Raw genomic sequence first — 14,808 nt, forward strand, 5'->3', positions numbered from 1 at the left:
AACAAGGATACATTTGGTTGCAAAATCCAATGTGACATCTTACCCCATATAGTGTGAGAAACATACCCGTTTGCTGGGGCAAAATGTCACAGGTTCACTCCCTCTATTTGATGACTTGCACTGACACAGAATGACATAAATACAAAAATATATATTTAAGACTTTGGTCTTTCATCTGGTGCAAATGATGCATTGATTCCAAGAAATATATAAAAGTATACAAAGTGAGACAACTAGCCCCGGTCTCCTTCCCTTAAGGCATGGAAGTTGTGGTCGGAGCGAGCATTACACCCGAGGCGGGGGCGAGCGCGCGCACATGCTGCAGCTGCTGAAAAAAAAAAAAACATTGCGTCTCGCAACTTGTTGCGCGCTCCACCTTCCGCGCAAGTCATCATTTGAGAGGCATACAGTGGACACCTGTACCCAGTCAGAGGAGTCAAGCGACCAGAGCTGCTTGGTCAAAATGAAGTCTGGGTTTGTGTGCTTGACCGCAATAGTGTTCTGCATGGCCACGAGCCCAACAGCAGCATCGGCACTCACCAAAGTCAACCACAGCTCACCGGAGGCCAGCGGGATGCTCTCTTTCGCGAAACTTATGGCCAACATGTCAGGGAAGTTGGGCAACAGGACTTCGCCTTATTTGCTGCTGGACTTTGACGAAGGCATGCTGGAGGACTGGCGCTCCCTGGCCAGTAGCGACGGGAGGCGCGGCGGGGAGTCGGGTGTCAAGGCGCTCCTGGTGGCCGCGTACTCCGTCATCATCGTCATCTCCCTGTTTGGAAATACGCTGGTGTGCCACGTGATCGTGAAAAACAAACGCAGCCAGTCGGCCACCAGCGTGTTCATTATGAACCTGGCTGTGGCCGACGTGTTCATCACTGTGCTCAACACCCCTTTCACGCTGGTAAGTGCACGCTCGCCCCTATTACGGGCTACATTCCAACTAAAATGAGTCTCGGGGTGGACGGACCCAAGGGGGTACCGGGGATTTCCGTCATAATAATAATAATTATAACTAGAAAATGCAATTTCTGGAGAAATTGTGTGTGAAAGCTGTAAGGCTGAATGAAAACCTGTGGAATAGATGTGAAATGTAGAATCTCCCATTAAGAATGAGTGGGGAAAAGTAGGGTACAAAATGGGGAATTGTGGGTAAGGCGTGAATCCTGAGAATGAAAAAAATAAAAGCGGCAATGGCGTAAATATTAGGAATAGTTTAAAATTGGAACAGAGTGAATGGGATGAAAAATGTGGAAGTATAAATGTGAAATGTAGAATCTCCCATTAAGAATGAGTGGAGAAAAGTAGGGTACAAAATGGGGAATTGTGGGTAAGGCATGAATTTTGGTACTGAAAGAAATGGAAGCGCTCATGGTGTGAATTGATGGAATATATTGAAGTTGGAACGAAGTGAATGGGATGAAAAATGTGGAAGTAAATGTGAAATATAGACTCTCCCATTAAGAACGAATGGGGAAAATAGGGTACAAAATCGGGAATTGTGGGTAAGGCGTGAATATTGGATATGTATATATAAAATAACGAAATAGGAACAACGCATAGATCCGCACTAGTGGCGTGAGCAGGGGCTGACTGATCATTGGGGATTTGGGAAAAATTCTGACCGGCGTTTATTATTATTATTATTATTATTATTATTATTATTATTATTATTATTATTATTATTATTATTATTATTATTTTGTGTCCCTCGTGTTTTACAATACACATATGAATCTCTTAAGGAAATATATGTGCAGCCAGCCCACTACTTTATAAATACAGGTCGACCTGGACACGAAAGTCACAACAAGCCCCCAACGGCCGCGCAGCCGCGCCCACCGGCCGCCACTTGCGAGGAGCGCACACACGGCTGGCGTCTTGCCCAAGTCAGCGTCAAACACAAACTCAGAGCAATGTGTGACCAACTGACCGTTTATTATGGAGGTAAATTTGGTGCAAAACTAACTTGTGCAAAAAATTTGTACCTGTAGAAAAAAGTCTAAATTTGTATCTGTAAAAGTCGTGATTTGTATCTGTAAAAAAAATGTGTGCCTGTAAAAAAAAAATTTGTGTCTGTAAAAGAAATTTGTACCTGTAAAAAAAAAATGTGTATGTGTAAAACAAATTTGTATCTGTAAAAACAAATTTGTACCTGTAAAAGTCATGATTTGTATCTGTACAAAAAAAAATTCGTACCTGTATTAAAAGTATAAATTTGTATCTGTAAAAGTTGCGATTTGTACCTGTAGAAATGACAACTTGTAGTCAAAGAAGTCGCCACTAGGAGTCACAAGTGGGTTTTCTGCTGCTGTACTGTGACGTGAGTTTTGCCCCAATTGTTGCGCTACAAATGTAGCAAAACTAATTTGTACTTGTAGAGCGCCTGATTTGTACTTGTAAAGAAGGGGGCGGGCTCTGGTGCAATGAAGGGTTGTTTTGACCAATCAAGTGAGAAGGATTTGAGCGGATTGGAGCGCAACCTCATTGGTTTAGCGAACGACGGTGGTGGGACTCGCGGAAGGATACAAGCAGGACACATCGTCGCCAACCAACATACATATTAAGAATACTTCTTAGTATGTATGTTGAGGAAGAATACTTCAGTATTCTTAATATGTATGTTGAGGAAGAATACTTCAGTCGACTGAAGTATTCTTAATATGTATGTTGGTTGGCGACGATGTGTCCTGCTTGTATCCTTCCGCGAGTCCCGCCACCGTCGTTCGCTAAACCAATGAGGTTGCGCTCCAATCCGCTCAAATCCTTCTCACTTGATTGGTCAAAACAACCCTTCATTGCACCAGAGCCCGCCCCCTTCTTTACAAGTACAAATCAGGCGCTCTACAAGTACAAATTAGTTTTGCTACATTTGTAGCGCAACAATTGGGGCAAAACTCACGTCACAGTACAGCAGCAGAAAACCCACTTGTGACTCCTAGTGGCGACTTCTTTGACTACAAGTTGTCATTTCTACAGGTACAAATCGCAACTTTTACAGATACAAATTTATACTTTTAATACAGGTACGAATTTTTTTTTGTACAGATACAAATCATGACTTTTACAGGTACAAATTTGTTTTTACAGATACAAATTTGTTTTACACATACACATTTTTTTTTTACAGGTACAAATTTCTTTTACAGACACAATTTTTTTTTTTACAGGCACACATTTTTTTTACAGATACAAATCACGACTTTTACAGATACAAATTTAGACTTTTTTCTACAGGTACAAATTTTTTGCACAAGTTAGTTTTGCACCAAATTTACCTCCATAGTTTATGCTTCGTCGGATTGTCGCTTCGTGACCAATTAAAAGCAGCGCTGGAGCAGCCAATTAACTACAAACACTAGCGCACGAGCTCATCAATCCACAGGAGCGCCTGAGCCGCACCAGCCCCCGCCACTGGGGATGCCGTAGTGGCACGTGCCCCTGCTCAAATGAGATTGGACCCCGCAGGCGCTAAATGATTGACATAACACCTTGCCAGTGCAGCCTTCCATTTATTTATTTTTTTTAATCAGATGCCTACTAATTGCTATGTCCCTCCTGCACAGTAGGTGGCGCTATGTACCACAATATGTTGTAATCCACCTATATAAAAGTCTGAAGAAGAAGAATCTCCCGAGTCCCATCAAGTAACTTCAGATCAGTGCATCAAGATGACACGTTTTTGACAATGTCATGTTGGTTTCCCCGTGAGATGTGAGTGACTTTTTAAAATATTTTATATTCAGATTATATTGTTTTGAACGGACATCAATAAGTTAAAGTTGTTTTACACAAGCTAAAAATAAATCCATGTGTCGAATGACAAACGAAGTGAAACAGGAAATAGAAGTACGGAGCGGCCTTCCAAATTAAAAGTATGGATTTCAAAATAAGACATTTAAACATCACACAAAACAGCTTGAAGAATACAGCTTAGCACTTACTCACTTAGTATATATGCCCTAACGTTTTTAGTCTAGAAGTGGGGGCTTTAATAGCAAGATTTAATAACATTATTAAAAAATAATAACATTAGTAACATTATGTGGTTGTAAATAAAGTGCTAGGAGTAACAAAATTAAAACAAAAATGTCATAGGGTGTGTAGAAAATGAAGCAAGAAAATATGACTTGTTCCTTACTTAAACAAAACAAATTTCAAATTTCATTCATGTTAAACACTGGTAATTGTTTATTGTTCAAATATTGTACATTTTGTCCAGCACATTGTGGGCAAAAATCTCCTGTGTGCTATAATCCATCCATGCACAATATGTACTTAAATATATTTCAACATTTAGAGACTCCGTTTGAAATTAATTGTTTATAAAACAAAAGTATTTGGCATAATCTTTGGATATGCCTACTAAGTGTCCTTGGCTCCTCCCTATGTGTGTGTGTGTGTGTTTTTCTTACATGGATTTCCATGTGTCTTAAGAACACAATAGTTAACATTACATATACATTTATCATTAGCAGCAGAAACATCAGCTGTTAAGGCCACTAGTGGAGGAAGTATTGAAGGACTGGGTGACTCCAGTCATGGTGGTGAGGAGGTGGTGCCGTTCTTGGAGGAGAAGGAGGAGGAGAAGGGGGAAGGTGTGTTAACCTCATTGAAGAAAGAGGTGGAGGAGAAGGAACCAAATGAAGCAGAAGCTACTAGTAAGCAGGCTTGTACAGATTGTGTTGGGCTGTTGTACTGGGTCGTCAATTGTCCTGCATTATGCGTAGAATTAACTGTTACACAATCATTTTATGTTTATGTTCCAAGTACAATAAAATCGGAATTAGGAGCCTAATCCCTATTGTAGTAGTTTTGATGGCCTGATGAATTAGACGTCTATGTTCCTTTTTAATGTTATTGATTAGGCCTACAATGTTTTTGCTCATCCAGACATCCTCACAGTCGTGTCACCAGAGACAGAGTCCAGTATTGTGACAGCTAAGCCAATAAGCCAAATTTGATGTGACTCTCAAAGAGCATGTTACAGAAAAGCAAAAGCTAACATGGCTACACCAGATTTTGCTTCCTGAGCTTCTAAATAACCCTTTTCTGATGTTAAAGTTTTTGAAAAGTAGTTCACATTTGAGTACAGTCACAGTAGCTGGTTTGGTTGATTCTGTGTGAATGTTACCCATAGGCTAGGATTTTTTACGTTACCATTTTTATTTCAAGTTTAGTAAGGCAGGCATCAACATGGCATCCTAAAGTGCTTTGAAGGTCAACGTCATAAGATTCTCTTCAGTTTGTACCACAAAAATGATGAGTTAAATTCACTGTCACCGCTTTTTTTTTTTTTTTTTTGTATTCGGAACGTTGGAACGCGGCAGGAGAAAAACAAATTTGGCCTTTGTTTCGTTCCCATCAAGGGCCTCTCCAACTCAAATTCCTGGGCTGAATTTGAAGCCCAGTCTGTCCCTGATATCACGTTTGCATGAATCGCATTCGTTTAGTGCAATGTTTCACAAACCTGCATTATTGATCCAAAGCGCATATTTACATTAGAGAACAGAAATCACACTATCTACAACCAAACAAAAATGTACAGTGTTAAAAATTGAGTCACGCAATTTCAAATCAAATTTCTCACTTGAAATTGAAATGTCATTCATTCGTTCCAGTACCCCAAAAACCACCACAATTCCTCAAGAAAAACGGCACTAGTCTGTATCGTGAAATATGAAACCAGGATCAAAGAGAAGTTATAGAAATAAACCGTCACAAAAAGTGTAAACCAATCTCTCTCTCTCTCTCTCTCTCTCTCTCTCTCTCTCTCTCTCTCTCTCTCTCTCTCTCTTTCTCGTTGCTGCAGCCGTTCTAGTTTGAGGGCCCCTTTAGATAAATCAAAACATAACCTACACCATCTTTCATGAACCTTTTGTGGAAAAGGTCATCTGGTCAAGGCAAGATGAAGAGTTGCTTCCTTTGAAAAGAGTCAAATAACACGATGTAGCCTGAAGAATTTCCCTGCAGTAACAGTAAAATACTGGCAGCAGGGGTGCCTATATTTACAAATTAATGCACTATTAGCATCAATGTTTGATATTTTTTCTATACATCCATCCATCCATTTTCTTAACCGCTTGTCCTCACGAGGGTATCCCAGCTGGCTTCGGGCAGTAGGCAGGGTACACCCTGAACCGGTTGCCAGCCAATCGCAGGGCACACAGAGACGAACAACCATCCACACTCACAATCACACCTATGGACAATTTGGAGTCGTCCGCCTCCCAGTACAGAGGACGTGAAATCGGGTCCGGGCTTCGGCCTCCCTGGGTGGTGCTTGCTTGGGTTTTCTCCGGGTACTCCGGATGCCACAAATGGAACATTGAAACGGTTGATTCACAAAAACAATCGATCTTTTGGAACGTTCGAACACACACAGTGACATCTGGTGGCCAAGTGTAAAATCAATCAAACAGTAAGGAAACTAACTATTGGGTGTCTGTCATCACCTAATTTACACAACTGGCAATCAGGCTACAATTGCAGTGGACGCCATAAGAGAGAGAAATAATATCATGGGGAACAAAAACTGAATAACCCCGACCCCGTCAAAATTAGTATAGAAGTACAAATGAGCTTTTTGTTGCTGATACTTGGTTTGTTTTAAATTTTGCCTCTCAGCATGACTTAAATGCTTTGATGAAACCCCCAGTGATATCACATTGAATCCAAAAAGACATTTCAACAGGCTTTCTTTTGTCTTTTTTTTTGCGACAGGGCATCACGTTTTGACAGAAAATATTAGAGAGGAAAAAGAATGACCGGCAAAAACACGACCCCCCGTAGCGGGAATCGAACCTTGGTTAGGGACCTTTTTGTCAGCCCATTGTGCATTACCACTAAACCAACCGCTGCGTTTCAGAGTGACCAAGGGGATGTTGACATTTTATCATACTAAGTATACTTAGGTTGGATTTATTTCAGATTTAAGACATTTTAATATAGTGCAATGGTCGGATTTTATTTAATTTTAGAAAAGGCACTTGATGAAACAATTTGGAGGCGTAATGGAACGCGAAAGGCAACTGTCACGTGACATCCTGATTCTGAGACAGATTTAGGAACGCGATTCGAATCACGTTCCGTCTGGGTTCCGGTACGTACCAAAACGCAGTTTCGATTTTGCCATCACTACTCGTCGTCCTCATCAAAGTCAAGCCAGCCTCCTCTCGTCCAGTCAAGTCTTGGCGACCAGTCCTCTCCCAGTCATGGCGTCCAATCCAGTCACTGCCAGTCCAGTCCTTGTCCACTCACCTTACTTGCTATATTTTAATAAATTACCTGTTTTGTATAAAGACATAATTGCATAAATATGATTATTAAAGAATAAACCGGTTTTGTAAAGTGTTATTAGTGCAAACCTTTTCATATCTGATTGCTGGATGTGCGCATTGGAGGCCAACAATGGCCGAGAGCTCGAGTCGGTTAGTTTGCCTACTGCATTTTGTGTTTGTATGATCTTGATTGAAAGTGCAATGCAACTGGAGCTCTCCTTGCCTACAAGCGCATTACAGTACTTAAAATTCACCTTTTTTTTCCCCACTTTATTCGAGGTTAATCCGAATGCAATATTTAAATGGCAAAAGCAGACGTGGTCACGGTAGGCAGGAGAGGCAGAGCCTCCCTGTCTTGTACCCTGCAAGAAAAAACAACAACGAATGATGACATTGAGAACCCACGTTTTTTTTTTTTTTTTACAAATTTAACTTCAAAAGTCCAGAGTGCCCCTTCTGACCCCTGCATGGGGTCATCTAGTGGATGAATATTACACTTACATGAGCCAGAGTGGTGGTGACAAGATGGCTGGCAACATGCCAATTATGTTGAGCTGGAAATCAATCCAAACAAAACCATCTTCTCAGCAAACCATCAGATGGTAAAATTGTGTTGTTGTTTTTTTGTTCATCTATTTCATATCATGTTGCTTGGGTTCTCCACGGTTAATTATGTGGTCCGTGCTTCACAATGCTTTCATCATTAAAATAGCTCCATTTTTATATTTCCTGTTGAAATGCATGGCAAGAGGAGCTTGGAGTGTCAAATGAGATGAATTACGACTCCCTTCGTGCTTCAAGGCACTTATAGGCTCGTAATCTCACACAAGAGTGAATTATGTTTCTCATCACAGTGCCAATAATATACATGTTTTATCACACATGCACATGCTGACATTATTGTATGGGCCCCTATATATTTTTAATGAATGCGTGCGATATAAACTCTGTTGCATCGACCACAAAAGACCCCCCAAGGTTGCCATGGCTGCTGGGAAATCAATGTAAACATAGCATAGTGCATCTCATCTCCACATTTACTGATGTTAATTAATTTACTACTTTCAAGGGCAACTTTAAGTTTATCTGTGTGTGTGTGTGTGTGTGTGTGTGTGTGTGTGTGTGTGTGTGTGTGTGTGTGTGTGTGTGTGTGTGTGTGTGTCTCACAGGTGCGCTTCGTAAACAGCACGTGGGTGTTTGGAAGGACCATGTGTCACATCAGCCGCTTTGTACAGTACTGCTCCCTGCACGTGTCAACGCTCACTCTCACTGCTATCGCCCTGGACCGACGACAGGTTGGTGAGCGCGAGCTGGACCAGGTCAACTCATTAACATTAACTAGTGTCATGGCATTTCATAGTGCTCAATATTATATTCTTCTTTTTTTCATGGAATAATGGAATGCTGTTTTTTTGGAGGGGGGCTGGGGGGGGGGCATTTTGTGTATACAGATTTTGTCATTTGTATTGAGAACAGACATAAAAATGTTTTAACCACTGTTTGGAATTTTGTGCAGTTCTCCTCACATGTGATTTTTAAATTTAAATTAAATTTAATTTTAAATAATATTGTGACCTTGGGTCCTAAATATGTTATTATTATTTTTGTGTTGTTCTGATACCGTTTTTTGGCCCCCGATACCGTTCCGATACCTGAGTTGTTGTTTTTTTCCAACATGAAAAAGCTGCCCTGCCATTGGTTCAGAGCATTCAAGGGCCAATAGGATATTTTGGCTTGGCATGCATTGAACACGTCACACATCAGTGAATGTTTTGCACAAGTAAAACACAAGATGCTGCATCCATTGTCCGATATTAGCGTGGGAAATAATAGTATCAGCACGTTACTTGTTAGTAATTGCCGATGCCGATACCACTGTTTTTATGCAGTATCGGGGCCTTTGCCGATACCGGTATCGGAACAACACTATTATTAAAAAAAAAAAAAAAAGTTATGTTTTGTTTACCCCATACTCATATTCTCTTATTAGTTTTCTTTTGTAATTTACAAAAGAACAGGCTTCACTGAAAAACACAGCTTTTCAATTTGCGCTATTAATCAAATGAGGTCTAAGATAGCGGATCTAAATTAATGTGTTTAATTGCGGATAAAATTGCATTTTTGATTACAATGAGCCACACTGCGCTTTTAAAACCCAGCAAGGAACTAAACCCATTTTATGTGCTACACAGTGTTTGTATATCTTCCAGTTGCTGCAAATGAATTAAGATGTGATTCAACTTTCCTTAAAATATAGCATCAGTTTGCCCATGACGCTGATTGTTCCTATCGTTATTCTTCTACGGTAACCTTTTAAAATTGGGACAAATTGGAATTTTTTGGGGGTCCAATCAAATTTCACCTTCGATGTGTTGCCACAAAAATACTATCACACACATATACAGACACGTGTTGAAAATTGCAGTGTCTTTTTTTCTAATCTATCAGATTTTAAATCACACCAAAGATTGATTTACAGGAAAGGACAATGTCGGACATGATTACAATTTTATATTCGTTTTCAAGGCAAGAAAAACGGGAGTTTTTGTGGCTTGTTTCAACCTGGAAATAGATTTTTTTCTTTTTATCACTTTCAGAGCAGTACACGAGAGAAATATCAATTGGCCATGATTACAATTTAAAATCCCTATTCAAGGCACGCTTTTCAAAGAGAGAGAAAAAAACTACTTAATGTGGCTAGGTCAATCAACAGTCATTGCTGGCTGGCTTGATTCAACCTGGAAATTGATTTCTTGGATCACTTTCAAGGCAGCGTGTATGAGAAAGGAAGAGTTAGATTAAACAGACAAGCATTAGCGAAAGAAAGGAGGTCTGCTGCGTCTGCGTCTCTGTTGAGATAGATGTATGTTCTTTAAAGTTTATATAGCGTGTTTGTACATTATTTTCGCAACGTAATGGCGCTATTATTATGAGGTGGATTAGATCGCTTAAATACCCACTGAAGGTCTAAAATTCACCGCACACCACTGTTAGTTAGCCCGAGTGAAGTATCACAATCATGTGGTTTGACAGTGATAAAGTTAGGTGTCATAGATCTGGCCATATACCGTCTTCGTGATCGCCTTAGCAGTATTTCAAACGTAGACAGGCAAAAAAAATGTTTTTATTCTTGTAGTTTGAGGTCAAGTCTCATGAATACTAAATCAGAGTTAAGTTGAGTCTTTCGTAAGCAAACGCTTGCGTTTGAGTAGAAGCACATGTGGCTATAAAGCCAAAAAGTGGCTGGGTTTTACTTTCTAGATCTGGATTTCAGACCTGGGTTTGAAAGTTTACAAAAGCTAGCCAAAATTTGAAAAATATTACCACACATTCAATATGAAAATCTAAACTGAAGGAGAAAGGCAGCAGGGTGCATAGCTGAGATTCATAATGATACCATGTGGCGCATATTTCTGAAAGATCTGTGTAAGACACACACATGAAGAAAGTATGATGCTATACATTTAATGAGGCGCTCCATGTGTGTGACCCCCCTCCCACCCACAGGTGATTTTACATCCTCTCAGACCCCGCATGTCGTCCACTCAGGGCAGTGTTTGGGTGGCTGCAATCTGGATAATGGCCAGCTGTTTCTCCCTCCCGCACGCCATCTACCAGAAACTGTTCACTTTCAGGTTCAGGTAAAGACACGCACTCACAGAGACACATCACAAATGCCTGGTTATGCTTCATCTATGATTCATCTTTATTACATTGATACAATAATAGTAGCATGCCCTTTTGGTCACCATGGCAACGGAGAGGCTATTAACTGAGATATCAGTTTATGTTATGATTGTGGCATGATCACAAATATGCATTAGAAGATTGATGGGGTTTTAATTGGAAGGAGGGAATAAAAAGGTGCGATGCCAACCTCCACCATTTTGCCTTCTAGTGTAGTTTTTAGTACTGTACTTCAAATATATTGTCGAGGCAGCACTAAACCTATACAGTGGAGTGTACAATGTTCTACAGTGAAGTTTAAAACACTCCAATTCGGATTATAAAATAAAATAAAAAAACAATGTTACATAAGAAACAAAGAAAAAAGTCAGTTCCAGGGGAATAGTTTCACCATGATAATTTTTTTTTAAATTAAAGGCATAGACAATGTGTGGTGTACATTATTATTATTATTATTATTATTATCATTATTATTATTATTATTATTATTATAACAGTCTCGAGTGTAAATGTGTAATAAAATGGTGGTGGGTACGTCACATTGCACACGTGTAGAACACAAAACACTGCAGCCTTTGTTACTGTAACAGGACATTATTTCTTCATTGTTCTTTGTAAATATATTTGTGCTCTTTTTTTGTGTGTGTGGGGGGGGGGGGCAGCAAATTGATGGCCATTGCACCTTTTGTTTCTCTATTTGATGTAATAAAATACAGGTTCATGCAATACATTTGAAACTTGCCCCAAAGTTGTAATATTTCAGTTGTTCTTTCAAAAAGCTAAATTCATATATTTGATAAATTAATTAAAGAGCCTTTAAAGTAATTTAGTGAACTAAATTTGGTAGAAGTGCTCAAAACCTGTGCAAAAAGAAAAGAAAAGAGAGAGAACAATTTACTGTTGACATATAGGGCCCTATTTTCATGCCCAACACAAGCCAGTTTAACCGTCTTTCTTGAGGTCATTTTGTAGATGGGCACAGTTGGGGGCGACGTGGCTTAATGTTGGAGTGGGTGTTTCGCAACCCAGAGGTTTTGGTTTCCAGTGTGATCATGTCGAAGAATCTTTGAGCAAGATATTGAACCCCCAGTAAATTCTGTAGAGTAAATTGTAGGGGTGTGTAAAAATTATTTTATACTGTCTTGCCTTTGTCTGTGTGTGCCTTTATTTGGAGCGCTGCTCATGTTGTATCCGGTTTGGCCACTGAGGGGCAGTGTGGTTCCACGCGGTCTAATACACTTTTAAGTTGTAGCCACATTAGAGAGTAGAAGAAAAAAGCCACGATTTTTTCTCAGCGTGGAGCCGTACTTTTGAGTGATAAAAGTGCTGCGAGTAGCGCGCTAATTAGCATTAGCGTGTCAGACTGGAGTAGATCATTACAATTCCTTGCACATCTATATATTGAAGCAAAAATCATTTTTAATCAAATCATTTTGAAGCAATAATCGTTCATCGCTTTTCATTTTATAAACAGTGTCCCATTAACCACCTACGAATCCTCACATAATTAGATTATAGCTATGCTACGTGTATTTCTCGTTTCTGAGTTTTTTTCTCGGAATATTGCCTGTTTTACTAGATCGTCAAGCTTTAATAAATTAGATTCTGGGAACAGTGCGTTTGTTTGGGCCCTCTATCCAACATTGTGCATAATCCTAACCGCTTTCTTCTGTAGTCTAAATAGCATTACCAAGTCGTTTTATTTATTTATTTATATTTCCTCAAACCTCAAGACAATAGTTTAAATATGGAAGAATAAGTGAGCAATAAAGTATGTGGAGAGATTTTCATCAAGCAGTATTTTTCAAGCAGTAATATTTTTTTGCTTATTTTGAACGGATACTAAATTAATTGTGCTTCATTCCAATGACTTGTTGAAACAAAATAAAAACAGTAATACAATAATAAAGTGCACACACATTTATTTCAACGAACACAATTTGGAACCAAAGTCAAGTAAATAAAATACATTCAATATTAAAGTTGCTAAACTGTGCAAAAGTCAAAACTTGGTTGATTCAACATCGATTCAACATATGGCTTGTGCAAAAGCAGTTGTTATATGTTCAAGATCTTCTCACTCCAGCCATGAAAGTCATAAACTCTTACGCATTATTACACTCACCACTGTCTTGTTTTCTTTTCTCTTCTTCTTTTTTTCTTTCGTTTTTCGCTCCCAGATTGATAGCTCGTCTTTCTTGTCAGTCTTGTCGAGAATCTCCTGCCACACTATCATTTGTTTATACGAGCTGTGACTGAGGAGCAACAAGTGGGGGAGGGGCGAGTTTGGCTTTTAGGGAATCTAGAGACGGTCAGTTGTCATTGCACCTTGGCACTCCTAATGTGAAAGAATAAAATATGCCGTTTGTGTGAAATCTGTTGGCCCTCTGGGGGCCCCTCTGACTAGCGAGCCCCAAGCAATTGCCTGGTTTGGGAAACTACGCCGATTTTGGTGATGTCCACAGTAAAAGGTGCGTTCCAAGGGTAATTAGTTGTTGAGCACGGATTGATATTGAAAATGACAGCCGGTTTCATGTTCTTGGCCAAATAAATACAAATGCGAATTTTCAGCCACGTGGATGCTATGCAGTTGGTCCAATAATGGTTCGTTCTCAGAGATAACACATTTGAAGACGTCTCAATTCACTTGCATGAAGATGACCTCCTGATTGATTTATTTTTCTTTTAACCCGCACAGTTGAGACGAGTTAATGTCATCCTAATCTCCTTTCTCCTCACCAGCCAGGAAAAGGAGCGCAGCCTGTGCGTCCCCGACTTCCCCGAGCCGTCGGACGTCTACTGGAAGTACATTGACCTCCTCACCTTCATACTCCTTTACATGCTGCCCCTTGTTATCATCACAGCGTCCTACACCACAGTGGCCCACTGGCTGTGGCACCACAACGCCATCGGCGTCGCCACAACGGCTCAGCACGCTACGCAGAAGAGGAAGCGGCGGCGTACGCTTGCCATGCTGCTCGTGGTGGTGGTGGTGTTCGCCATCTGCTGGTTCCCGCTCAACTGCTACGTGGTCCTCCTGTCCAGCCATGCCATCCACTCGTCCAACGTTCTTTTCTTCTGCTTTCACTGGCTGGCCATGAGCTCCACCTGCTACAACCCGTTCATCTACTGCTGCCTCAACCCCACCTTCCGTCAGGAGCTACACCTTCTCCTCAGCGTGTGCAGACGGAGCCGGAGAGTGGCGGTGGAACTGGAGCTGGAGCGTCAGCCGGCCGCCGCCTGCCCTCCGTGCCGCAGGGCCGCCTGGCAAGACGACAACGGGCCGTCGGGGCCGAGGCAAGCTTTGCCACAGCCCAGCCGACCGTCCTTACGTAAGAGCCACACTTTATCCAATGACTCGCCTCATCTTAAGGACACGCACTCTCTCTTCGCCGCCAGACGGGCACTCGCAGCGAGGACTGATATCATGTCTGTCGAGCCCATTGTGGCTGTGAGCTGACTAAACACGTAGCAAAAAGTAATTGGGATTACTGCATTGTGCTCCAAAAATGATTGAAGAATCCACTTGTCCGCTCCTTCAGTTTTGTTACAGCATCACGTCATCAAGAGTTTTTTAGTATTTGCTGTTTTTCCATGAAGCTCTAGTCCATTATCCGAAACGTCACACAAACCTCTTGGCAGGCTATTGTTACTTAGCAACGTACATATGGCTGCTTCCCCAATCTATTCATCGATGATTCAAATTCAAAATTCTGCTATTCAACTGATAATGTGAAAGAGGAGGTCATTCAAACAGACCTTCTTTTCTTTCTTTTTTAAAGCATTACCTGTGTTTCTATAGCATCGTCACCACTTAGGTAGAGCCCATTCGAGCTAACTT

At 40.7% G+C, this 14,808-nt stretch overlaps 1 protein-coding gene across 1 annotated transcript; it reads left to right on the plus strand.

The window, feature by feature from the left end:
• The first annotated feature begins 505 nt into the window (after nucleotides 1–505).
• Nucleotides 506–14,439, plus strand: LOC147169822 (G protein-coupled receptor 83-like). The gene is given in 4 exon segments (XM_086082050.1): nucleotides 506–904; nucleotides 8,450–8,575; nucleotides 10,788–10,921; nucleotides 13,710–14,439. Coding segments are annotated over 4 exon segments (1,389 nt in total).
• The last annotated feature ends 369 nt before the right edge of the window (nucleotides 14,440–14,808 follow it).

The sequence above is a fragment of the Leptonotus elevatus genome, chromosome 8 (assembly GCF_054856555.1).
Source record: "Leptonotus elevatus isolate MCC_2025b chromosome 8, RoL_Lele_1.0, whole genome shotgun sequence".
NCBI classification, from domain to species: Eukaryota; Metazoa; Chordata; class Actinopteri; order Syngnathiformes; family Syngnathidae; genus Leptonotus; species Leptonotus elevatus.